The sequence below is a fragment of the Microcebus murinus genome, chromosome 6 (assembly GCF_040939455.1).
Source record: "Microcebus murinus isolate Inina chromosome 6, M.murinus_Inina_mat1.0, whole genome shotgun sequence".
Taxonomy (NCBI): Eukaryota; Metazoa; Chordata; class Mammalia; order Primates; family Cheirogaleidae; genus Microcebus; species Microcebus murinus.
In genome coordinates, this window is record NC_134109.1 from 86,917,925 (window position 1) to 86,942,684 (window position 24,760).

A 24,760-nucleotide genomic window follows, 5' to 3' on the forward strand; every position below is an offset into this window, starting at 1 on the left:
ATCAAAATCAAGATGTGGTGAAGATGTCATTATCAGAAGATACTAAAGTTTTGATTGGACACTTTCTCTGAGAAGCAGTTACTGGGAGGGGGCTAGTTCTCACATGCAAAATAAGTTGGGGGTGTGGCAGGCAGCTGACAGAATATCACAAGTAAATAAGTTAGCAAATCTGCTGCTGCTACCTAAAACAGGAGTTTGTGTTTAGGGACTACAAATTAATCTCCCCACCATCTGTAGTCTCATTCTTGCCTTGGTTACAGTATGGCCTTACAATATGAAGATTTAATTGATCAAAATTTCATAAGGATGGCTTAGAAAGAGTCCTCAGTATGACTTAAACATAGAGGCAATAAGTCTCATGAAAAATTAAAAAAAAAAAAGAACATTTGTATATTTGTATAGCTAGAAAAGTAGAGGGATGAGGAAAAGCTCGATAATGGTTTAATATACACAAGAATGTTATAAAAATTGTCGGCTATTCTCTCAGAATAGGAGAGAAAAGAGGCCATGAGTTTAAGGGAGTGCATGGAAAATTAGATTAAATACCAGGGAAAGCATCTTGGGTCTTAGAATTTTGAAACCAACATTGGAACACATTATTAAAAGGGATATCTGAGGAGAGGAGAGATAGCTGTTTTTGTGAAATGATTTAACTGTGTTAACTTGGAAGCATGATTTTAGATTTTGAATTGTCTTGGAAAGAATTTCATATTTATTTAAAGTAAAAGGCAATTCACTCACATTTGATAGAATTTGTAGAGCTGATAGCAGTTAAGTTATAACAGAATCCGTAACAGTGTTTCTTAGCCTTACACTGATAACCATCTCATCTCAGATATTCCCATTCCAGAATTGATCTGTCTTTTATTTAAAGGATTTATATCTGAATACTTCTGGAAGGGGTGTGCATGTGTGTGTGTGTGTGTGTGTGTATGTACACATATGTGTGCAGTTATGGTGTGGTAGTATTATTAAATCAAACAATGCTAAGATATCAAATCTCCAAAAGAATTATTTATCATTCTTATAAGGTTGTTCTTTTCAAGTACAACTTGGATCCTGAAATAGACTTAGGTGCTTATTCTAGTTTTGAAAACCCAACTAAGAATATCTATTAATGTATATTCTTTTTACCAAAGGAAAATGCTTGGTCTATCTTTAGATAGTCACTTTATGTTATCCTTATTTTTTTTCCCTACAGTAGCTTAACATGGTGACCAACACATGGAGGTTGTTCCAAAAATATTTATTGAATGAATAAATATTGATTTCTCTTAATCGTATCTATATTTCTACCATATGAAGTTGTCATTGATTTCTTTTGAAGTGGGACTTGCAGTGAGTCCCTACAGTGGGTCACGTTGTTATAGCCACTGAGTAATATAAATGATTACTTTGGTCATTTGTGGAAATAGTTTCCTCCTTCCTGGCCAGACCTCATATCCTAAGTGCCCTTGGAGATGTATCTTCCAGTTGAGCCAAGACAAGTTGTGTTACAGTATAAGAAAAGGTAATTCACTCAAATTCTTTTGTTTTTAATCTCATAAATTCCTAGTCCAATTAAAAATGAAGTCAAAATCAGAAGTCATATCAAAATAGAAAAATTTTGATAATTTTATTTTTTCTTAGGACCAAGGAGATGTTGAGAGATAAAGATGAGGAAGATAATGAAAGAAGCAGGAGATTCAAGCATGCATAAATAAATTTAAAAAAACTAAATCGTACTTTCAATGAGAGAGATAAAAGAATAAGGACATTTAAAAGATCTCTGAAAAATTCAGATCTGAGTTCAAGTTCCAATTATGCCATCATCTTGTGTGACCCTGAACAAGTTAAGGCATGTGGGCACACAGGAATAAATGAATCAACCAAACTCATCAACCAGCCTCTACCACTTTTAGCACATTTCTAAAATGTTTTATTTAACTCAACTTTTCTAATTCTAATCATTTTAGGTTTTGGTCTTGTTCACGGGCTGATGCTACTAACATAATCCCTTTTGCTTTGGACAGCCCTGTTACTGCCATATTACTTTCTTTCTTTTTCTTTTCATTTCTTTCTTTTTAGCTTCTGTTTTTGTTGTTGTTGTTGTTGTTGTTGTTGTTGTTGTTGTTGTTTTACAGAGTCTTGCTATGTTGCCCAAGCTGGATTCAAACTCCTGGCCTCAAGTGATCATCCTGCCTCAGCCGCCTGAGTAGCTGGGACTACAGGCATGTGCCATGGCACCCAGCTTGAGAAGATTAAACAGAAAGAAAAGAAAAAAACAGTGGTGCCTGTCTCTCTCCAGGGAAGAAGCAAAACTGGACAAATAGGCTGACCCCGTGCAGATGATCTGCCCCATCTCACCACCTTCCAGGAAAACACATATTTTGATATTTCTATTGTTACCACTCACAGACATGCTGCTCTGTGGAAATGGTCTTTTTTTAGGTTAGTCATGGGCCAGGATAGAGGTGGACCTTGAATCACATATAAATATACTCATTTCTCAATATTAGATACATCTCCAAAAATTTGGCCAAGAATCGCCCAATCTTCAGCTAATGGGAGGGAAGGAAGACAAGTATCTGTATATAAAAAGACCCACGTTCCAAAAAAAGAGTGTGAATTTTCAGTGATATGATAACTTTGCCATTGAGGCCGGAGCTTTGCTTCTAATCAGACAGAGATCTGGGTTCTTTTCATTCCACCTCATAGCCAGATAGACCCTGGGTATCAGGCACTACGTTAAGTAAAATGTAAAAGAGTCGGAGATTTTTTAGTTTGTCTCTTTCATTTGGTTACCTAACTAGTTGGTCACGTACAAGAGGATGAGAGCTATTCTTAAAGGATAACAGGTCCTTCTATACGAATTCCATATTTGTTTTTAATAGATCCGTGTTTTGGTTTTTGCTTTTGTTGTTAGAAAACTAGAAATTCGTAAGTTCGGGTACTCAAATCAACCAGCAGATGGTGCTGTGGGATCATAGCAGGGAGCCCTCCCCCCCACACACACACACACCTTGGGAAGAAACAAGCTCAAAGGAGGAAGCCAGTCGTTGGTCCACAGCTAACTAATGTCACCAGGAGGTAGTGCAAGTGCTTTATAAACATAAATATAAATATATAAATAAATGGATTCCTTTCCAGTGGTATATGGGGTTTTTAAAAAACGTTCTTCAGAGACTCAGAACTATGGCCTTCCTACATCCTATAGTCCAGGGTTAATAGGGGCCTCTTCACAGACTCCATTCAGAGAAAATATTTTACAGTCTTCCAGGACTGCTACATGTTTGGAGTAAGAGAATATGAATTTTCTCATTGACAGCAATTACGGGGCCAGGCTGTATTAGTCACTAAGTAAATTCAAAACATTCTTACTGGAATTTTCTACAGAAAAGGCCTTTTATAAAATAAGGTGTCCACTTTTGGGTCCTGGCCAAGATGGGAAAAAGCGGCAACTGCCCTGATTTGAATGCAGTATTGCTGAGAGTGAAGCAAGCACCCTTGAGACAGAGGGAACATTCAGGATTATCAGCCTGAAGCCTGGTCTCCTCCGCCCATCTCCATTCCTGACAGCCAAACTCCCCTCATCCCGGCAATCTGGTTTCTGTCTTTCCCAGTTCACAGAAATTGTGCTTTCTAGGCTACCACTGGACTGAATGGCGTTTTCCCACCTTCATTCCCCTTAACTCCTTTGCAGTGTGTGACCATCCGTGATGTCTCCTCCTAGAGAAATTGCTCTTTCTCCTTAAGTAATACTCATCTCCTGACTTCCCCCTCTGCTCCTGACTACTCCTCTGGCATGAAATGTCTCCTTCGACTTTTCCCACTCCCTGAAATCCTTAGCCCTCTTCTCTCTGGGTTCTGCTAAGAAGCTGCAGTTTTTCCAAACCTGCACCTGCAGGCCCACGGCCTGCCGCCCTCTCACCCTTCTCTCTCAGATCCACTCCCTGGGCTTCTCCTGTCTGCCATTTCCCCTGGATGTAACTCTATAACATTACCTTTCTGGTTTCACTATTTTTTTTTTATTTATTCAAGGACTTAGAACTTTTTTCTTTTTATAAATGTATTATAATAAGTATTCATTGTAATAATTTTAGAAAATGAAAAGGCACCAAGAAGAAATAAAGATTACACAAAATCTCACTGTCCATGGGTAACCACTATGAACATTTTGGCAGGTATCTTTCTAATATCTTCTCTCTGTATATTTATCCCCCCACCAAAATTACCTGGCTTCATACTATACACCAGGGGTGGGGAACCTGTGGCCCTGGGGCCATATGTGGCTTTCTGGATCCTTGAGTGCAGTCTTTGGAAGGAATCCAAATTTTAGAGAACAAATCCTTTCAATAAAGGGATTTGTTCTGTGAAGTTTGGATTCTGTCAAGGAGCCGCACTTGGGGATCTGGAGGGCCACATGTGGCCTTGAGACCTCAGTGCTTCCTAATCTGCTGTTTGTGCTTAATAGCTTTGCGAAGATTTTCCAGATGTCACTGATTCTTCTATCACACTAATTTGAATTGCTGTGTAGTAGTACATTCTATGGATTCATTCACATAATTTCTTATTTATGAATATTGGATTAATTTTATTCATCCTATTATATAAATAATATATTGCTTAATCTTTGCGAATGTCCTAATTATTTCCTCTGAAGTAAAATTGCTGGTTCGAAGGCATTTACATTTTTAAGACTTTTGTGATGCAAATTGTCAAATTGCTCTCCAAAATTTTTGAATTTATGCTTTTATCAGCAGTGGTCAAGGGTAACTACTATTCTAAACTACATTTTATATTTTTTGAAATTTGTTTGAAATGTGAAGATAAAATATACTGTTTAATTATAATTTGTGTGTTTTTGCTAGCGAGGCTAAACTTGTATTGTTTTTCAAATGTTTCTTGGTGCCTTTGTAATGTTCTTTTGTAAAGGTGTCCTCAGGACTGGAATCAGTCCACCCATTTACTCACTGGGTAATGTTAGGAAAACCACACTACACTCCAGTATTTTCTTCTATAAAAAAGGAATAATATTATCTACCTCCTAGGTTGTTGTGAGGATGAAATGAGATAATGCAAACAAAGTACCCCTGACAATGCCTGGCATATGGTGAGCATGCAATAAATGGTAGCTGTTTTCCTTTGCCCTATTTTTCTATTGGGTTGTTTTTTTCCCTATTTATAAGAATTACTGTTCTTTTAGTGGCAATATCACTCCACATCACACAGGAAAATAACAGCAATAGCTACCATTTATCAGATACTTACTATAAGCCAAGCACTGAGATATTTGCATTGCATACAATATCTCATTAAATTCTCAGGAACATCTGATTCCTATTTCTTCAACAACCCTCATATCTAGTCTTCAAATACTAGTAGTTCACAACTTTGGTCCCAACTGTCCCTTTGTCCTCCAATGTAGTTTAAAACATCAACACCTCTGCTCAGGACTAATGAGATGTCCTCTGAATTGCACTCTACAATTCCAGATTGTTTTTTCTGCCTTCCAATATCACTTTTTAGACACGATGGCCAAAAAAATTATCATTTTATAACTTTAGCAGAATGGCAGAAGCCAGAATAATTTTTATAAGGCTCAAAATGTTCGATGACCCCTAGTGACCTGCTGGCCAGCATTTGAAGCCCTCCACGATCTGTTTCTGGCCTCTCTTTTTGGCCATGACTCCCCTACCTCTACTCTTACCCATCTCTGCAATCCCACCTTTCCACAACACTCACAACATCCAAACATGGCTCTAAGCTGTCGATACACTGCTCTCTCACCTGTGCCCTTATTCATTCGTCCCACACATCCTAAGCATCTACAACGTTCCAGGCACTATTCCCTAGGCACCCTCCTTCTCCGTGCACGTCTTACGGGTTATTATGTTTATCCCTCCCACTAAATGATGAGCCCATGGTGGCCAGAAACTATTTTTCTTCCACAATGATTAGCTCACCCTTTGTAATAAGGATATAATTAATAATTTATTTTTGGTCTCAAAAGCTGTGTCATTACCTATTTGCAGGCACTTTGAGTCTGAGGGCCCAGGTGAGGGGGGGAAAGACTTAACACTCGAGGGGTGTGCAAGCCAAGGGTATGTTGAGAACACGGTGGCTTCTCACAGAGATTTTTATAACCAAGATAAACAAGAGAAGGGACAAGGGGACAAGAAAAGGAAGAATAAGGGACGAGGAGTTACTAACTCTTAAATCCAAGAAAACTACCTTATGTTTCTAAGTTATCTATTTGCTCCGATAGGCCTGTTTTCCTAAAGAGGAAAGAAACATGAAATGACAGAGGAGAGATAATTATGCTCTCCATGTGTTGTCTCAGTTATTTGCCTCAACACCATCAGGAAGTAGATGTTATTATTCCCACTTGAAAGACAAGGAAACTGAGGTTTCAGGATGTGAAATAATCTGCCTAATGTCATACAGTGAAATGGTGGAAGAATCATGATTCCAACCCAGTCTTTCTGAATCTACCATTGATCTTATTTTCTATACACAGGCTGATGACTAAAGAAAAACAAAAAACCCTGAAACCTCTATCTGGACTGTTTCTATCCCTCAAATCCCCCAAATCCCCTCATGACCTCAGTTCTCATGAGTGCCTCCCCAAAATTCCCAACAGCACCCCCATGGATTCATACAAGCAAGCATGGCTTTGACAAACTACTCAGGTACCAGAACAGGGACTCTCAAAATGACTGTGTTGCATAATTTTCTCTGCCTCTCTTGTTTCACTTTAGCAAAGGGAGAGATTTGCAAGCACAGAGATACTTCTTGTCCATTACTCTTGGCAACCACATTAATCTCTGAACTCACCACCATTTACTCAAGAACACTGACATGATATTCAGAGATATTCAGTGACTGATGGCAAGGTCGCTAAACCTCTAGATTTCCTGGTGTAATTTTTTCCTTCCTTTCACCCTGTCCTTTTCATGTTAAAAGAAAAAGCTTTGTTGTTCAGAGGACTTGCCCAAAATAGCAAGCAGTTATGTTTCAGGGAAATCCAGGCAGGGATTAAATGTAGTTGCTCTTTCCTGGTATCCTTTGTTGTGCTCTGTTCCTACACCCCCACTGCACCTTCACTAGTTCCTTTCTCTCCTACCCACCCTTTGATCATTATCCATGATCATCATTCAGTTTACAGTGAGCCAATTTTAAGAGCACTTCATAGCATTTGTCTCCCATCCTTCCCTTCCATCTTATTGCGTCTTCTTTTGGCAAGCACGTACCGAGCATCTACTACGTGCCAGGCTCTGTGCCAGCAGCTGGTCCTCATTTCATTTCTGAGAATCACAATACCTTCCAAATGGATCTTCTGCCTTAAGTTTCTCCATGAATCCATCTACTACATCCTGCTGCCAAATCAATCTGTCTAAACTCTGCTTTTTTGAACAGTACTCTCCACACATTTACCCACAGGATTAAATCCCTACTTGTTAGCTCTCTTCTGTCTGCCCTCTAGATGCCTTTTAGACTTTTTCCTTCTTCCACGTACATTGTGTGCTATTCATTCGCTCCCCAGCATGCTGTGTGCATTTCCACCTCCGTGTCTTACAGCTCTTTGAATTTCCAAATCCCACTCCATTCCCCACACTAGTAAATGCTCTGGGGCAAACTCCATCCCTGGAGTGGCAGAGGATGCTGACCAACCAATAGGTTCTAGTCAAGGAGGAGAACTGACCTAACGCTCATCCCTAAGAGAAGTCTGAATGTCCCAGAGTTAAGGATGAAAAGCAATGCTAACCACATCTGTCTAGAGAGGTCCAACTACCTAAGCAACCTCAAGCCCATGACCCAAAGCATGGAGATGAGTTGCCTAAGCAACCTTGCTAAATCCTGGGACAAGAATTTCAATCTACTCATTCTTCCATTCACTCAGTCAGTCACCAAAATAGTTTTTGAGCATCACCTATGGCTACCTATTGTGTTGAGTGCTGAGGGAACAACAGTGAGTAAGAGAAACAGGTTCCTTCCCTCATGGAACTTGTAGCCCAGTAGAAAGGACACATTAAACACATCAACAAGTGCAAGGACTAAATAAAATAATAAAAATGTGGAATAGGTGTTGATGAGGAGAGAAATAAAAGTTTTATGATGCAGCAGAGTGGGATTTGCTACTGGAAATAGAGGGTGTGACCAGTCAAAGAAGGTCCCTCTGAAGTAGAGACATTTAAGCTAAAATCTAAAAGATGAAAATAAGCCAAACACTCAAAGTGACATTCCAGGTATTTAAACAGTAAGTGCACAGGTTCAACACACACATGCACACACACACATACACACACTGCTCAAGGCCAATGCAAGCCTCATTCCTCACTGGCTTGGGGTCTTCATTTGTCCACTGGGGACGTGACAGCCATCTTTTTCTATCGTATCCAAAACTGCTTCTATTTTAAGTGTACAAATATATAAGCCTTTTGGTTTGTGGATCTCTCAAATGATTTAAATCCCACCTACATATTTTTTTTCTACTTTGCTCTGCCACCAGGGCTATTTATTTCCAACTCAAATTTGCATAACATTTCTAGAATCCAATAGAGCACTCCAGTGATACTCATCACTCTCTATACTGAAAATCACTCTGTGTTGTTTTTTAAAGTCGGTATATCAGCTCTTAAAAAAAATTCTGAAAACTAGAAGTTGCTTTCCATACCTCGTTGATTAACTGGATCTTTAGCTACGTAGGCAACATAGTCTGTGGTATCCTATAAAAGAGGGAAAATGCATTTAAAACCAATGAATTGTAGTGTTGAAATACCAAGAGTACACTTAGGACATGAGGCTTTTAGGATATTGAGGCAAGGACTTAAATAAGAATGTTGTTATTTAAAGAGAAAAGGAAAGCATTGTAAAGGGGAACATAAACAAATATACACTGTATACTCCACATTCTCTGCTCCTTGGGGAAAGAAATTGAAGATTAGAAATTTAGAGGCAGACTGTGTCATTAAGAAAAAAAGAGAATGCAGACAGGGAATATGTTAGGCCACATTCTTCAAAAATGGCTATGGACTACGACTCTCTCCTTTGTTGAAAACTGAAATATCAGAGATTATGCAATCACAAAGGTGTCATAAACTAGGAGGTGACATTCTGATTTCCCTGCTGTCCAAACTGATACTATGTATATCAGAAAATAAGTTGACTAGAGAGACACGTTGGTTTTTGTGGTCATCAGCTTGCTTGTGTGCAGCGTAAGTTAACTCTAGAAATAATAAAAAAAATACAAGGCATTTGTTTGGTCAATATATAGAAAGGAAAGGCCATTTAAAAAAAAAAAAAAGAGAGCCCATGAAAAACTTAAGTTCAAAAAGAGATGTGCTGCTGACTTTGTGAAAACAAACAAACAAAATGCCACTTGGTAATTCCAGCCTTTATTGAAAACATTAAGCTGATGAATGATAAGATTTTAATAATTAAAGATGCTTTCTGTTATCTCAGGTCGCAGGAAAAAAAAAAATCACACAAAACACCATTTGCAGATTAGAAGTATGACTCTCTAGAGGGAAGATGCAATCAACCGGCAGGAAATAAGAGCCCATGTTTGTGATACCCTCAAGGACAATCTTAATAACCCACAATGAATCATACCGGAAGCATATTTCAGGGTCAGCATAACTCATCTTGGGTTATTTAAAAAAATAAAATAACACACACCTAAGTAAATTTCTCTTGTACAAAAAGAAAAAAGGTTTGAAATATCTTTTAAGTAAATAAGGCCATATCTATGGGTTTTGTTTTATGTTAATTTAGAAGAAAAGTCACGATTGCTAGGGACTTTAGCACTCTTACTAAAAGTCGCAGAGGTGCCACGCTGCCTGGCATCTCAGATGTTGGGAAAGAGGCCACAGGACCTCTCCACACCTGCTTCCTCACCTTCAGAACAGTCTCCAACATCCTTATAGTTCCAAAATTCTATAAATGTAGATATTTGGGACAATATACAGAATGCTAAAAGTAAAGCACCAATAGCAGGGAAAAACATGTTTAAATGTATTTAATTTTTGGCATACAATGCACTTTTACACAGAGAAAAAGCATATCTAGCTATAGAAGCATTACCAACAACTGTCTTCAGGGCTGATAAGGAGGAAGACACATAAATGGTTTTTGAGAAGAGAGTAAAGATGAGGGTGAGCAAAAGCCAGGGGGGGGAGGAAGAATACTCATTATTTTGGAAATTTTGGAGGAAATCTGGTAAAACGAAGATTGCTATGTTGGGCCAGAGAAACTTTGAACTCAGCTTCTTACCCTTTGTACCCAGTTAGCTGTGAAGCTGTAAATTGTCTCAGTGAGTATCCTAAAACAAGATGAGGATGAGTTGGTGACAGTGGTAATAGCTACTACCTCTTGTGACTATGTACCAGGTACTGTGCCATCACTTCACATGCATCATTTCACTTCATTTTAGGGATCCTCATTTACATACAAGGACCCTGAAGCTTAGGGCTGTTACGCAAGTTAAGTCTTCAAGACTCCAAGGCCTGGCACTATACCATACTTCCTCCCCGACCTGAGGGTCAAACTTCACTGAGACAATTTCTAATGCCGATGCATAAGGTGGCTCCAGATTTCTATTTTAAATTTGAATCAATAGGCTTTCTCTCCAGCTGCAGAGAACACTGGGGTCCCCTTCAATTCAGCAGGTTCAAACTTTCCCACAGGGGCTACAAATTCGTTACTGTTTGGTTTTGGTAGGAGCAGTGCTTTGGTGAGTTGAAAGAACTAAAGGCACGTGAAGACAGTATGAAAAGAATTAAAACTCTGGAAAACAAGATAGAAATCATCACACAGGGCACGTATAGGGTAAATGAGGGTTTGCACACCAATCCTAAAATGATGGCAACCCTTGAAACTTAAAAAGGAAAAATTTATGGCAAACACCAATAATTATTTTTCACACTACACTTATAGAGCACTACTTTAAATCTCTTAAGTATTTGAGTTCCTCCACGGATGACCAAGCTATAATGGGTTAGGAAGTAAAGAGACAATGCTCACGTTTTTCAGCCTGGATTCAGTTGACCCTCTCTGCTACCCAACCTTTGGTGTCGATGTTGACGCCAGACTACAAAAGGCTGGATGGATTGGAGTCCACATCCACTACTGGGCTCACAAAGCAGCTACTATGAAGCACCACACACCCTGTGTACTCGTGTTTGCTAGAAAATCCATAATTAGCCATCTGTGGAGTTTTCTTAGGGAAAAGGTGGAGCTCTTAAAATTTGGTTTACTTTTAAATAGTGGCATCATGGAACTAGTATACTCATTTGAAAATAACTACACCCAAGGCTAAAAGGCAAGGAAGCAGTGAAGCCTGAGGGAAAACTGAGTATCCATTAATAAAAGGAAAAAAACAAAACCCACAATGATTTAAAACTAAAGGCTGCATTTCTTCCATATGCTTCAAAGACATTCTGAAGGTAGTTTAAAAATAAATAAATAAATAAATAAATAAATCTGGTTTGACAAGCTTAAATACTTTGAGTTACTGGTAGCCAATGTGAAGGCAAGTAATTGTTGAAGTATTTTTAAGAATGGGCTAATTTAAATAGCTTTTAGCTATATATTTTACACACAAGAAACTTACACCAACACCAGAGCGAAGTAACTTGCTTAAATGTTTTAGATGTCAGTAAATGAAGCAATGATTACACAGAGTGACTTCAGAACTTTATTTCCTTTTAGGACACACAATTACTTTTTTTCCCTTTTAAATATTTCGCATAGAGTTCAAGACAAATCAAAACTTGGCAGCTATACCAGCTGACAGTTTTAGCTTTTACCACCCTCCACACCTCTCTTGGGTTTCTGGGTTATGTGTTCTATCATTTATGACCCCAAATTTTATTCCTCAATTAGAAGTGAGGAACTAAATGTGGTAGGTAGAAAAAAATCAACTGTTAAACTGAATTTTATGGCCTCATTTCTGAAGGATATAATCTTTAATTATTAATATAGTTACTATGATTAATATAATCTTTATTAATGCTTTGCAGAAAAGAAGGTAATACATTCTGGGTAAGAAAAAGGTCTGTGTATGTTCCCCATATGTTTCCTTGATGTTACTGAAGTTTAACCATTATGGAAGTCATACTCTGCCCTCTTGTAACCTTCCATATGTTTATAGGTACAAGACAAACACCCATAATGTCACAGAAGAGTAAAATTGCCCTTCTAAAACTGAGGGTAAAATACCCTCAGTTTAAATAGATTTGTTTTTGGCTCACTCATAGGCTCCCGAGCTTCAGTGCCCCTCTCCTTTTGCCCTAGTCCAAGAATGAAGCAGTAGAGAGTCAAGGAATGACACACCATACTGCAAAGTAGCCTTGAAGAGAAAGTCCTGCACAATTTGTGGGAAATAAGCACCAGGTGGTCTCTTGGTAGAAAGGAACTGGAATTTCTCTCTCCCCAGTTGAGGGTTTCCTCCATGAATGTCTGCAACCCTGGTTGCTCATTCTAGATTAGACTGAACACCTTAGTTGATATACCAAGTCCAATTGCTTGGTAGAGTCTGTTTGGAACTCTGTGTTGAGAAGAGTTCTGGGGGAGGACTGGCAACACATGCATGACATGCTTGCTTGCTATGACCCAGATATTATCAACAAGAAGCTTATCAGATGATAGCTCCATGGCTAGTAACACCATGGAGTACTATTAGCTCATCCACGAATCCAAATATTTTTAAATTCAGTGACAGGAAATATTTTGTCCAAACTAAAATTTTTGATTACCTGCTACATGTAGCTATTCACAAATTACAATTATACATTTGGAAAAGACATGTAGTGGCTAATATTCTTTACATGAAAGTTCTTTTAACTCTTACAAATAGAATTTTTATGAACTATACTTACAGGGTCCCCTCCAGAGGCAAATGAAATAGACTGCATATGATGATTTGCAATAATCTGAAAAACATAAAGTAAACATGTATGCCGCTATAGATTATCATTCCTAGGTGTATATATAGTTTAACGGTAATAGACACACATTTGTTTTGTTTTTGCCTGCTCAACATCCCTTTGGAAACCACCCCATCCACATTATATAATAATCTCATGTAATCCACGAAGTTCAGGTGGGATTGACACGCCCATCTGACTGTCTCTCCTCACCCAGATGGAAACATGATCCAGGTTTAGCTAATTAGAAAATACCATCTCTCTGGATACAGCAGAGCCAGTTAGAGTCTTTTAGAAGGAACTAAGATGGATAATAGGAGAAAAAGCATCTCTCTCTGCCCTTAAAGACCATATAAGCCCAAAGCTTCTGGTGCCATCTTTTGCTGCCATGTGGGAAAAATCTGCTAGAATATGAAGCTTTCCCTCTGAAGAAAATCAGAGCTGAGAACTAAAAATAGAAAAAAAAAAAAAAGTCTGGTGGTCACATTTATTCCCTCACTTTAACCAACACATTTCACCCTCTCCCTTTATATATTTTTTCTATTTATTTATTTTGCATAAGGTAGTTTCATTTGGTTTCAGTCATTCTCTACCAAAAGTATCCTGACTAATGCACTGACATTAAGATTTCCAATATGAAGTAAGAATAGTCAAGTGAACTGTCTTCTTCTGCTTGAAATTCTAGGATTACTTCTTTGGAAACCATAGCATAATGATCAATTTCCAGAGATGCATTTGTCATACTGTTTTGAAGGTTCATTTAAAACACCCACTATGCACCTACTTACTAATCCTCTTTTCAGAAATGTATGACAGTCTACTAAACTGCTCGTATAAGATGACCAAGCAACTCTACTCTTAGATGTATATCCAACAGAATTGTGTAAATATGTGCAACAAAAAGATATTCTCAAAAAAGATAATAACTTCCTTGTTCATAACAGTCCTAAATTGGAAACAATCCCAATAATGACTATTGTGATAGCCAGTGGCATACTACATAGCAACAACCTGTTTGTTGAGATAAGAAGCCAAACACAAACAACATATAAACATGGTTTAATTTATATAAATTTTAAAAACAGACAAAATTATTTTATTTCATTTGAAGTTAGGATAGTGGTTACTTCTGGGACACAGGAAGAGAAAGTAAGTGGTTTTCTGGGTTGCAGCAAATGGTATTTTTTGATATGGGTAGTGATTATATAACTATGTTCATTTTGTGATAATTAACCAAGCTACATACTTACTATTTGTGTACTTTTCTATACTTATATTTCAGTAAAAAAAAATCAATATACAAAGACCAATGTCATTCTCATATATCAATAGTCAATTAGATACTATATTGGGGGTGGTACATTTTATAAGAATAACTAAGTGTAAAACTAATAAGAATCATGTAATGGTTTTCAGAAAACTTTAATTAAGGGTATAAATAAGACCTGAACAAGTAGAAAGAAATGTATCACCTTTATGCATGAGAAAACAGTATGATAAAGATGTCAATTCTCCACTAAATTAATCTACAAATTCCATGCAATTCCAATAAAAATGTTACCAATGTCATTTGTGGAACTTTTCAAGCTGCTTCTAAAATTCATATGGAAGAATAAATGTGCCAAAAGAGCTAAAGAAATTTTTAAAAGAATAGTTACAATTTCTTTTATCAGACAGTAAGACGTATTATAAAGGCACATTCAAGATGCTTCTACAATTCATATGGAAGAATAAATGTGTAAGAAGAGCTAAGGTAATTTTTTAAAGAACAAAGTCAAGATTTGCCTTACTAGATAGCAAGACATTATAAAACTATGGAAATTCACAAGCATACAAAGTTTAAAAACAGACTCATGTATTCATGGACTCAGTCTATGATAAATGCGTCACCAAGCAGCAAAAAAAAGGACAGGTGATTAAATTAGTGGGGTTGGCTGATGTAGATACTATATGGAAAATATAAACAAATCCTGTTCTCATATTATTTATGTAAATGTTTGCTTCATAAAAGACCTAAAAAACACTAGAAGGGAGATAAAAGATTATATCTGTGATCTTTGAAGTAGGAAAATCCATCTTAATAGAAAGAAACAGACATACAGAAAAAAATTCAATGTGACTACACAAAAACTAATTTTAAAACTTGTGTGTAAGACTCCTCAAACAGGACAAACATTCGAGATGTCTGCAAGGAATGGCTAGAATTTTAAAAATGGGCAAACAACAACAGGCAGGGAGAATATTTTCGCAACATGAAAAACAAACTATTCATATACAGAGTTAATGAGGAATTCCTACTAATCAATAAGAAAAAGAAACCCAAAATAAGACCAGTTAATCCACAGAAGGAATACAAATATTCAGTAAACATACTGAAAGATTAATCAATCTCCAAGAAATCAAAGCTATGGAAAATAAAACAAGATACTATAAATTGATAAAAATCATTAAAGTTCAACAAAATCGTGTGGGCATGGGTATTCTCAAACTTCTGGCAAGAGCTTAAATTTGTATAGCAACTTTGGAGAGCAGTTTGACAGTATTTATTTAAACTAAAGTATGCATACCCTACAATTCCACCTTTCCACTTTTAGGTTTTTATTCTAGAAAAACACTGGCCCATGCGGCTGTTCCTTTACACATAGCTTATAGTATCAAAAAACTAGAAATTATTTGTCCGTTGTTAGGTCAACTATAGTATATTTACACAAATGAAATTATATATATGTTATATGTATTGCCGGGGCTTTTTAAAGTAGAAGATAGTTACATAAACTATGTTTTTAAAAATCCCACAAAATAGTATTTTGGCACGAGCACATAAAGATTCATGTAAATGAAAACAAAAAAGATTTAAAGAATACAAACCAAACTGATAATAATGGGAAGTTACCTCCTGGGAAAAGAAATGATACAAAACATTTCTTCACTATAACTCAAAAAAAAAAAAAAAAGGATAATATGCCTGTTATTTGTGAATTTAAATGTGGAAAATAAAAGTAGAATGAATTGGTTCTTAATATGCTGATCTGTGGTTGCGGATATTCATTAGCGCATAGATAAAAGGTAATTAATTGGAACCTTGGAGCAGATGCGATTGCCCGGGAGGAGGAGGAGGAGGGGAGGAGGGAAGAGAGGAAGGAGAGGAAGGAGTATTAAGCGTAATTATTGAGGCCACGTAAGGTATTTTCCAGTTTACAGCACCATAAGCAGCAATACAGTTAAGTAACACAGGGACTAAGTTACGCTCTTGCATGAAGAGTGTCTAGGTCTAAAGTTCGAATCGATGGAAACGCAGCCCACCGAGCCACGCTGACGTTCCCCGAGGAACATCGAGCGCCTCCCGCCATACGGGCCCGCCGAGCCGGAGGCGGTGCCTGAGGGACACGCATGCGCGCAGGGTTACGCAAGCGCGCAGCGTTCGCGCAAGCGCATAACCGCGCGGCGGCGGCGGCGTAGCTCCTGTCTTGCTGAAAGCGCTTTGCGAGAGAGCTCGAGCTCTTTGCACGATGTCGGCAATGGCTGAGCTGTCCGAGCTGTACGAAGAGAGCACTGACCTGCAGATGGATGTGATGCCTGGCGAGGGTGACCTTCCGCAGATGGAGGTAGGCAGCGGGAGCCGAGACCCTTCCCTGCGTCCCTCCCGCAACGGGGCCCCGCCTCAGCTCGAGGAGGAAGGCCCGATGGAGGAGGAGGCGGCCCAGCCCATGGCGGCGCCGGCGGGGAAACGGGGCCTCGCGAACGCGCCCAACCCCGGGGGGCAGCCGGGCCCAGACTTCGAGAGCGAGGACGAGGGCGAGGAATTTGATGACTGGGAGGACGACTACGACTATCCGGAAGAGGAGCAGCTGAGTGGTGCCGGCTACAGAGTATCAGCGGCCCTTGAAGAAGCCAACAAGATGTTTCTGAGAACATCCAGAGCCAGAGAAGCAGCCCTGGATGGCGGGTTTCAGATGCATTACGAGAAGACCCCGTTCGATCAGTTAGCTTTTATCGAAGAGCTTTTTTCACTGATGGTCGTCAACCGTCTGACCGAAGAACTCGGCTGTGATGAAATCATTGATAGAGAGTAGTTGAATGCTGTTAAAAGAGGAGGAAACTACTTGAGGAGAGACCCAACTTTCCGCTATCTTTGGGGTTCGTTCCAAATAGTCCTGTGCCAGTGAAAAACTTGATCTTCGAAAAAAGAGTTTTTGTTTTTCAGAATAGAAGACAATAGGACAGTGACTGCACAGTTGTGAAAAAGGAAGAGGATCATTGAAGAAAAAGCATCTTAGGACTGCTGAAATCTGTTCTCAAGAATGTTCTGAAACACCTATGGCTTTGACTTTGTTACCGATCCAGATGATTTTCCTTGCGTTGGGGAAAATGTATTTGTTTCGCTGTTAGAGGTGGTTTTGCAAGAGTAAGTCATGACCAAGACAAACTACCAATACAAGAGCCCACTGATACTAGTTAATGAGAAAAAAATATATCCGAACAGGACACACGATATCTTTAAGTTGTTTGGACTGAAAGCCCGTTAAGAAAACTGAAAATTCCACTTGTGATCTACTCAAGCACTACTTAGCAAAGGCTAAATTTTCAGTGTAAGATAAATTGAGTATTCTTCATTATCCCCAAGGATGAGTAAACTCAAAAATTTGTATTACATGTGTTACATCTTAAAATGTGTTTCCAGAAGCATCTGAAATTTTGTACATGTTTCTTGATCATTTATAAAGATACTGTGATCTATAATTCGAGAAAATCCATTGTCATGACTTTTTCAAAATCAGAAATTAAGACATCCGTAAAATTTCCAATCTATATATTAAAATGTATGTGAAAGTACAGAGAAAACAATTTCTAACACCTTGTATACTAGAGAAATTTTGTTTTGCTCGCTCTTTTTCATTTAACTTGACAGGTGAAAGACTTTAGTTGAACTTCATATTGTAAAAACTGTTAGTGATAATTGTCAAATAAAAGGAAGGCCCTATATCTAAGAAGACTATATGAACAATTATGCTGTCAACTTTTAAGAGTTTTAAACCTGCCCAGAAATTTACCTCAGTATCTGAAGTTTCCCTCTGTCTCCTCCTCTAATTAATCTTGTTATTTGTTCTGCACCAGCATTGGAGATAATAAAATTTCTTGTTCTGTGTAATTTGTTTGGCTAATAGTATTGCATATACACTTTCTCCATGTACTACTTTTTATTGTATGTATTGCAATCATTTTATGATTTAAAACTTAACCAGTGTTTATAAAGGGAAACGATCCAGCTTCAAATACCTGATTTACAAATTAATTTCTGGAAATTAAACTTAATAAGTTATTGTCTGTAAGAATTTGCCAATCTAGGAAAACCTGTCCTATCAATGAGCATGTTGTGGTTATTTTATTAAGATGCTGAAGTTCTGAGAGTAATAATCACATCAGAAGGCTATGCTCAATAAAATGAGCATATATCAGCAGGTTTTATCATGATGAGTAAAAAGATTCCAAATGCTCCTGCTCCATGACCACAGTAAAGAACATACACCGAAGGGAACAGGACAACTCAGAGCCTTGTTTTATTTTACAGTCATCCTGTCTTTTGGTGGTGGTAGGGAGTAGGAATCTGTAAAAGACAGGACTGTACCTATCTTTTTAAAAAGATAAGTAAAAAAAAGCCAGGATGATCATAATTGCTTAAACACTAGCTTGGTTGGGAGGGAGAGATGGGGGAAAGACTAGACAGGAAGTAAAATGTTGGCACTTAAAATACCTTAATCCTGCCACCTCTCCGTGTCTCTCCTCTTCCATTGCTTTCTCAAATAGCTTGTAGCTGCAGTCCCCTGAGTCCATGGATAATTAATTGCATGTGCAGTGGAAAATAACTACTCTTGGGGGAAGGGAGAATGCAGTGCACAATAAACTGGCCAGTTGCATTTATCTCCAGATAAAAATGCAAGGAAAGATAAATTTAGAAAACATCTGAGGTTTACAAACTGGGAGGTTTGTAATTGTTACTGTTTGTAACTGTTCCTCTCTGGGAATGAGCTGGGAGGAGGGGGTAAAAATCACTCCCTGTTGCATTTGAAGCCTCATCGTGGAAAAACCTGGGCTGTGCAACTGACTCTGATGGTTTGATGATCTTAAAAATACCCAGTAAACTGAAATTAGTGTTTATACTTACTGAAGATAGAATATCGTAACATTTTAACATTCCTTTTAGCTGTGTTAAATCAGTTATATTTCTTTTTATTGTTATGGTTACCACAGACTGGAACCAGACTGCTTGATTCAAATTTGGGTTCCACTTATTAGCTCAGTAGCTGGGTAAATTACTTACTGGGTAAATTAATTACTGGGTAAATTACTATCTCTCTGGTTCACGTTCTAAACTGAAAATAGTGATAATTGGATGTATCTTACAAATTGTGAGGATTAAATGAAGATGTGTGTGTATCATTTACAGGAACTAAAGAAATCTAGGGAAATTCTAATACTGATTTTGCAATAGGGGGAGATGTGGAGTGGGGATGGGGAATTTAAAGAGGCTTACGAATAATACCTAGTGTGATTCGTGAGAGTTTTTTAGTTCAATCCATATATATTATAAACATTTGCTTAGATTATATATCCCACATTGGCTGCCTTCAGGCCACAGATCTATGTGGCTCATACTTCTATTTAATATTTTAATTTTTAAATTAGAGACCAACATCTCAATACAGAGATGGCAACTAAAAATCCAGATTGTCGCTTTTGTTGTATTGTTTTTTTACAAAAATGGAAGATCTGGCTGCCCTCGACCTATATAGTCCTGCATGGCAAAAGCATCTGATGTACATTTAGGGAACATACTCTGTTTGCTAGGTTCCCCAGTGTTGTCTCTCTAACATGGAGGCCAAGTGGGATTTGCCATTTATCACTGGGGCTTGCACCATTGTTTTTACTTGTACCTGGACAGTTTGCATTATGTGTCTGGCCTCTAAATATCTGAAGTTCCCTCTTGGAGACTAAAGGATGTCTCCATGTTCTGCGTGTTTTACTTTATCTATTACCTTTCTGAATTCAGTCACTATTTTAGAGTTGGTGATAGCTGTAGAAATGAGTAAAGAATTAGTGGGAATGAAAGCTACTGACAACAGTTTTGCTTAAGGCCCCAAAATACTATATTAAAGTATGTCAAGAAAGTCTGTTGCTTGAATTTTGAAATAAGGAATATGCTTTCCCAAATGTATATTCTCACCCCAAAATATGGTAATTTTAAAAACTTAACAAGCATCATGTATTTACTATTTTATTTTCTCCCTCTGAGGGTCCATGAAACATTTTCTAGGAGTTGTTACATTCTTAATGTTCTCAGTGACTAAAGATAAATGTGAACTATCTGATAGTTCTGATAAATGCTGTCATCTATGAATATATCCATAAACTTGAACCAGTTTATGTTTTCAATCCAAAGTATATCTTAGTAATTAAGTGGGAGTGGAGGCTGGGGAAGGCATTAGTATTTTTTTTTTTTTTTGTATTTATCTTACAACTTCTAGGGATAGTTTTTTTATAAATCCTTTTTTCATGCTATATCCATAAGGTCTCCTCTCTTCCCTGCTGCCTTCATCTTGTTTAGTTGTCCTTCTCATGGAGCATATAAAGCTTGAGTTGGAGCCTCCACTGTGGCATATCTCTTCCCCACACACCCACCCACCCCCAGCCATTTCCCCCAGGCCTACAGAATAGCTCAAAATAGTTATTAAAAATCCATCCTTGGGTCTGAGGTCAGTGAGATCGTAACTTTGGTCCTCCAGCGGTGGGCTGGATACAACCCCATTCTACCACCAGTGTAGAAATGATGCAGGCTACTCTCACAGGCACATCATTGCTAATAGCTATGGTAGTGAAAGCCATCCACCATCCCTATTCTATTCTGCCTGAAAGATTATGGGTGTGTAGTAATATCAGCGCTAATTGCTGTGCCCTGAAAAAGGGTAGTGGAAAGGAAAGAGAGCCTGAAAATAAACTATGTCCCACCACATACACCATAACCCTATTCTTCATAAATTTCCCATTAACTTCAGGCACCCCATGGAAAGGGCCATTTAAAAAAATGATCATTAGATTCTGTCACCAATCTGATGGCTCCAGCTTTGCCTACTCTTCCTCCCTTACAAAATTCTGAGATAATCCAAGAGCTCCTATACTCAGTGAGATCTCATAATTAAAAGCATTGAGTCTCTGTGGTACCATACACGAGGGTGGAGGGTGAAAACTAAAACTAAATTTTATATCTAGAGATGTCTTAAGGTCAAAGCATCTGAATAACTGAGTGAATATTTCACCTAGAACCTACATATGTTGCATTTCCTCTAAGGTGTTTTATACTACTGCATAAGCAATGTATTTTATTCTGCTTTTGAATTTAGAAAATAAAAACAGCCCTCACAACATGTATTTCTATGTAACTGATAAATTTTCTAATTTTATATATTATAATATGCTTTCCCTGTTAAGTACTGAGTATATGAAAGGGTATCTGAGAAGGAATGTTTGAATAAATAATAATAGGTACCATGTGAACAGCACTTGCTAAGTGATTTATATCCATTATCTCATTTAATCCTCTAAATAGCCCAATGAGACACTGTTAAATCCATCCTCTCAGAAACCCTATAAATAGGTACTATAATCATCATTTCACTGATGAGGAAAACTGAAGCTCACAGTAGTAGGGTAACTTGCTAGTGAGCATCAAAGCCAGAATTTCAAACTATACGTGATCTCAAAGCCTCTTAGTGTATTTATGTACACATTAAACCTTTGACGAGCCCTTGACTAACAACATTCTATACAATGAAATCTTAAATATAAATAACCTTGAATCACTACGTATAGACAAAGAGAAAAATAAGACTCTAATAACACATAAAAATAATCTGATAGAAGAAGTTTAAAAAATTAAAAGCAAATCAGTGGCCTAGCTTTGGTACATATTTAGCCCAATGCCTGTGTATCTTTTGCATTTTTTGCAATGATGTTTTTTGAGAAAGGAGGTTCACAATGAAAACTCAGGCACATCATTGTATCATAAATTATCCAGAAAGGAAAAATTGTTTATAGAGTAAACATTTTAGATAGCTTCTCAACCGCAAGAGTTGAAAGAAAATGTTTTCTGCTTAAATTTCAATTAGCTAGAACATTAACCCTAACATCACCTTTCCCCTTTTTCCCTCGTCTGCACCCCAGCCCAACACACAGTCTGTTAGTTCTGATAATGGAATTGCTTTTCCTTTGCAGAGGGTTGGTGGGACTAAGCAATGAATGACTCAAGGATGAGCTGCCAAATGGTATGTACTATATTCTTTGCACCACAGGTTTTTTTTTGTTTGTTTGTTTGTTTTTGAGACAGAGTCTCGCTTTGTTGCCCAGGCTAGAGTGAGTGCCATGGCGTCAGCCTAGCTCACAGCAACCTCAAACTCCTGGGCTCAAGCGATCCTTCTGCCTCAGCCTCCCTGGTAGCTGGGATTACAGGCATGTGCCACCATGCCCGGCTAATTTTATATATATATATATCAGTTGGCCAATTGATTTCTTTCTATTTATAGTAGAGACGGGGTCTCGCTCTTGCTCAGGCTGGTTTTGAACTCCTGACCTTGAGCAATCCGCCCGCCTCGGCCTCCCAAGAGCTAGGATTACAGGCGTGAGCCACAGCGCCCGGCCTGCACCACAGGTTTTTGTACAAAGCCAATTAGTTAGGGGCAAGTATATAGACCGTTAAATGCCCCAGTGATGGGTTAGTAATGCTGTTGTTCTAACTATTGTTATGCATAAATTTTGGGCACATTTTTTCCTCTTGTGCCTTATTAAATTGTAGGCATACTCTGAAGCTCTATTCTCTTTATTATCCCCAGACTTCTCTAGAAAAACAGATGATATGTTATACTGTAAATGACATCCATGATATTACCTGTTGGTTGTCAAGATTCATCAATATGAGGCTGCATGTTGAGATGGTCAGTTTTATATTCATTCCCGAAAACTGAAGATTACTTTTGCCAAGAACTGTTGATAGGAACTTAACTGGAGCCTTGAAAAATAAAAAAACAACAATGTTATGAATTTTGTTACAGAATGAATGTTAATGTTTTTTAAATGTTAAAGATGGGTCAAAGCCCATGCTCTTCTATTTTACTTAACACAAATCATATGAGATGGAATGATTTTTTGTCAAATAAAAGCTTTAAAAAATTACAATGCAGGAAATTGTTTAGTAAACATTAACATTTGGGCTCTCAGAACTTTTCCCACACATTTCCTCCTTCCCAAGTGTTGGGAATGGGGGACTGCTTCGTGTAAACAAATTCCTGTAAGAATTTAGACCAGCTGAACTCTGAAGACCTTTTCAACACAAACATAAAGAAAAGAAAAAGTTGATAATCCACTGAATCTAATGCCACTGAAGGGACTGGTGAACACTTTCCAACAAAGTAACCACTTCCTTCCCTGAAGCTATCCCTGTTCCTCCCTCACCTTTCCCTTCCTAGAATTAAAAAAGTCCCCTACCAGCCTAATCTTTATCTTCAGACAACCACAATGGCTGAAATTCTACCATCCGCTACTCTTTTAGGTTAAATCATTATTTTCAGAAGGTCCCTGTTGTTAAAATCAACAAATATTACTAGGAAGGGGTTAGCCTATTCCACATAAACTCATTCATAAAGACGGCTTACCAAAATTTTTTTGTTTTTTGAATCAGAGTTTCGCTCTGTCACCCAGGCTAGAGTGCTGTGGCATCAGCCTAGCTCACAGCAACCTCAAACTCCTGGGCTCAAGTGATCCTCCTGCCTCAGCCTCCCAAGTAGCTGGGACTACAGGCATGTGCTACCATGCCAGGCTAATTTTTTCTATTTTTTATAGAGACAGGGTCTTGATACATTGCCCAGGCCTGTCTGGAACTCCTGTCCTCAAGTGATCCTCCTGCCTCAGCCTCACAAAATGCTGGGATTATAGGCATGAGCCATTGCGCCCAGCAGAGAGATTTAAATACTGTGATGGATGTGTGAATTAAGTCTTGAAATCCTGTGCTAGAAACTGGGCCAGTTGAGAATGGAAAAATAGTAATTCCTCAGCATATGGACTGATACTTTGAGGCAATCAATGAAAACATAATTTGTTGGTTTTTTTTTCACAGTTTTGCTTTTATATTACTCTCATTTGATTCATTATGGAACCACACCAAACTGTTAAACATACATTGTTGAATTTTAATGTATAGTTTTATTTTTAATTCCATGTACATTCTACAATGTAGTGCAAACAGTGTATCTAAGGAGCCCCAAATACTGTAGGTATCACTCTGTCATAAAATTGACTTTTGGTCTGCTTTCTCTGCTCTGCACATGGCTCTTAGCAAGACAAGCCACACAATTATAGGACTTTGTGTTCCCCGCAGTGACTGCATTTAATAGCAAATCACTCATTTGCTTCTCTAGAGTTTCTTTCCACGCTGGTTTTTAAAGAATTACTATTAAATGCCAATTAAATAATACTATCTCATAGTTGAAAAGCACTTTGTTATCGTAAAGATCTTTCATATAAATCATCTTAATTTTGTCCCCTCAATAACCTTAACTTGTGAGAAATGCCCAAAATGTATTTATTGTATAGAGTCATTCATCCCATTATTATGAATGACTTAACATTTAAATGACCCATGGAACAGAAAGCACAGCAGGGTGGAAAGCATACAGGACTGGCAATGAAGCAACTTGGATTCAAGTCCTAGCTGTGCTATTATTCAGCTGAGGGACCTTAGGAAACTCCTAGAAGCCCTCTGTGTCTTTGTTTACAAAGCAGGGACAATAACATCACTTCCGTCCTCC

At 38.0% G+C, this 24,760-nt stretch overlaps 2 protein-coding genes across 2 annotated transcripts in view; one reads left to right on the forward strand and one right to left on the reverse strand.

Annotated features, from left to right (window-relative positions):
• SHC4 (SHC adaptor protein 4) overlaps positions 1-24,760 on the reverse strand; it is a 125,236-nt gene that overhangs the window by 29,448 nt on the left and 71,028 nt on the right. The window contains exons 4-6 of the mRNA XM_012763530.3: positions 22,846-22,965; positions 12,861-12,914; positions 8,657-8,708 (exon numbers count right to left, since the gene is read on the reverse strand). Of these exons, the coding sequence (XP_012618984.1) occupies positions 8,657-8,708; positions 12,861-12,914; positions 22,846-22,965 (226 nt within the window). The remainder of the gene's footprint in view (positions 1-8,656; positions 8,709-12,860; positions 12,915-22,845; positions 22,966-24,760) is intronic.
• Positions 16,319-18,057, forward strand: EID1 (EP300 interacting inhibitor of differentiation 1). Its single transcript, XM_012763532.2, has one exon. The coding sequence runs from the start codon at positions 16,418-16,420 to the stop codon at positions 16,979-16,981; it is 564 nt and encodes a 187-aa protein (XP_012618986.1). The 5' UTR covers positions 16,319-16,417; the 3' UTR covers positions 16,982-18,057.

Bases quoted from the DNA above. Each gene is read 5' to 3' on its own strand.
- EID1 (XM_012763532.2), top strand. From the start codon at position 16,418: ATGTCGGCAATGGCTGAGCTGTCCGAGCTGTACGAAGAGAGCACTGAC.